The following is a 2,383-nucleotide window of genomic DNA, read 5'->3' on the forward strand; positions in this document are numbered from 1 at the left end:
AAACAAAAAAAAATTGAAGAATCACCCTAATATGATTATTCTGAAATTAGTGCAAACAAATGTTCAATAATAGCTTCTTATTTTTTTCTCTCCAATAGTTTCAAATACTACAGACTCCCAGATTCTTACCCAACAAGCTCCACAACCATGAAGGACTTTCAAGTCCAACCTCTTCAGAGGCCCCTTGTGACGGTTTGGATGCCGAGCCTGGTCACCACCCACTGATGCCCCAGTCCTGCTCCCCAGACCTACAAAGTCCCATCACTGTTAAGTCTACCCCAAACTGTGCTATACCAACGGTAACTATATCTGCTGATAGCTCTGCTGCCTTCTCTTCCAGAACTTTTCAGAGCTCTGATCCTGCTGAGCTTGGCCTCATGAGCAGCCAGGTTAAAATCAATGAGCCAGCAACCCCACCAGCTTCTGCCAGCTTTTGCTGCAAGCTAGAAAGAGGTATACAAAAACTTCCTTTGAGAAGAAGCAATTTTTCAACTCTACAGCCACCCACTTCTATTAAGAGAACTTCGACACTCATCAAGCCCCAGGAAGTACAACGGGTCAGTGTGTTTACCGGAGCCCTGGGTAGGTTTGGAGCCACAGGTCTATCCAGAACAAGACATCAACCTTTATCAGCTGCCGGACTGCTTTGCATCAACCCAGCCCGACAAACTACCATGCACAGCACCACTGCACCAATATTTAACCAACAAAATCAAGGGTGCAGACAGTCTTTATTGCTCAGAAACATAGAAAGCAGTTTGCCCAGAGCCAGTGCCCCCCTCCAGCCCAAACATTCCCGCCTTCCTAAGCCAAAGGCAATTTCTTCTCTACCAAACCCTGTGGCTCAGCAAGGTCAAACAACAACCTCCCCTGCTCTGCCTTCTCATATGCTTCCACAATTCTAGATTAGCTAAGCAGGGCTTTGGGCATCCCACCAGAGTGTAGAAAATCTGCTTCTTAAGGCCCTGCTTGTAAGGCACCAGTCAAGTATCCTGGCAGTTATGCTTACTATGTACAAAACATGACATAATGCGCTAAGTTGTAAGAGACACTACTGTCAACCTTGTACCTATGCACCTTGCATAAGATATTGCTCCTTTGATAGATTAGCAAGGCACCACTTCTCTAGGATAACGACCAAAACCAAGTAGAGTGTTGTTATTGCTCCCACATGAGTTTTTTTTGTATTGCTCTCATTGATTCTGTTGAGAGAGACTTGCTATTTCCTTTCTTAACTACCACCACTGTATGTGCACCGCGTGGGCCATGATGAAGGGGTGCCCACTGAGATTTTCAGAGGAGCCGTCTCTTCCAATTGCTTCTCTACCCATCTCTCTTTGTACCTTTGTTCTTTGCCACTAGCATGAAGATTGTGTCCTGCTGGAATTGGCCTCCCACCACCGTACCTAATGAGAGCAAGTTCTGGAAGCCAAGTCAGTCTTAACAGCAGAATGAGTTGTAAGGCCATGAACATAATGTAAAATGGAAAGAAAAAAAAAGGAACATTAGCCTATACAGTGTGGGAGTTTGAAATGCAAGGTTACTTTGTAGTGATTTCACCAAGTAGGACATGTTTTTGATTGATACAACAGTTCTTTCTGGTCCTCGAATCTGATTGGCTGATAAGAGTGTGATATTAGAGTCCAACTTAACTCCAACAGCCGTTTCACCGTTTGTATCACTCCATCCCTAAACCTACCCCTTACAATAATGCAAAAATAGTAATTATTGTTGTACAGTGTGACAAAAATTACACTATATTGATGTGCACATGACCATTAGCCACAGCTGTCTCCTTTCTAGCCTTAAAGGGATAGTTCACCCAAAAATGAAAATTTGATGTTTATCTGCTTACCCCCAGGGCATCCAAGATGTAGGTGATTTTGTTTCTTCAGTAGAACACAAACGAAGATTTTTAACTCAAACCGTTGCAGTCTGTCAGTCATATAATGGGAGTCAATGGGCTCCACGGCTTTGAGAGTCAAAAGAAACATACACAGACAAAACCAAATTAAACCCTGCGGCTCGTGCAGATAAACATCAAATATTCATTTTTGGGTGAACTATCCCTTTAACCCACAAATCCACTATAACTTAAAAAATAATACTGTTTTGTGTCACGGAATATAGTTTTAAGAGTTTTTTAGGCGAGAATGTACTTGTTTGGACTTCAAATATGTGGTTTGTTAAGAAAGATAACGTCTATTTGAAGATTTGTTTCAACGTTTTAGGAGATGTGATCTCCAGGGCTGTTCAGCGCTCATAAACGTCATATCCTACTTGGTAGAGTCGAGGTGAATTATACTTGATTGTGACTCACAGGAATCAAGGAATGCTTTGTGTATGTTTGCATTTTGGCAAAACAAAACACACAGTGATTCAA

At 42.3% G+C, this 2,383-nt stretch overlaps 1 protein-coding gene across 1 annotated transcript in view; it reads left to right on the forward strand.

The window, feature by feature from the left end:
* The window catches only part of LOC107716476 (serine-rich coiled-coil domain-containing protein 2-like), a 73,805-nt gene extending 71,950 nt beyond the window's left edge, over positions 1 to 1,855 (forward strand). The window contains exon 10 of the mRNA XM_016522945.1: positions 99 to 1,855. Coding sequence (XP_016378431.1) covers positions 99 to 905 — 807 coding nt within the window. The 3' untranslated portion in view covers positions 906 to 1,855. The remainder of the gene's footprint in view (positions 1 to 98) is intronic.
* The last annotated feature ends 528 nt before the right edge of the window (positions 1,856 to 2,383 follow it).

The sequence above is a fragment of the Sinocyclocheilus rhinocerous genome, unplaced genomic scaffold (assembly GCF_001515625.1).
Source record: "Sinocyclocheilus rhinocerous isolate Xijiao unplaced genomic scaffold, SAMN03320098_v1.1 scaffold419, whole genome shotgun sequence".
In the NCBI taxonomy this organism is placed as follows: Eukaryota; Metazoa; Chordata; class Actinopteri; order Cypriniformes; family Cyprinidae; genus Sinocyclocheilus; species Sinocyclocheilus rhinocerous.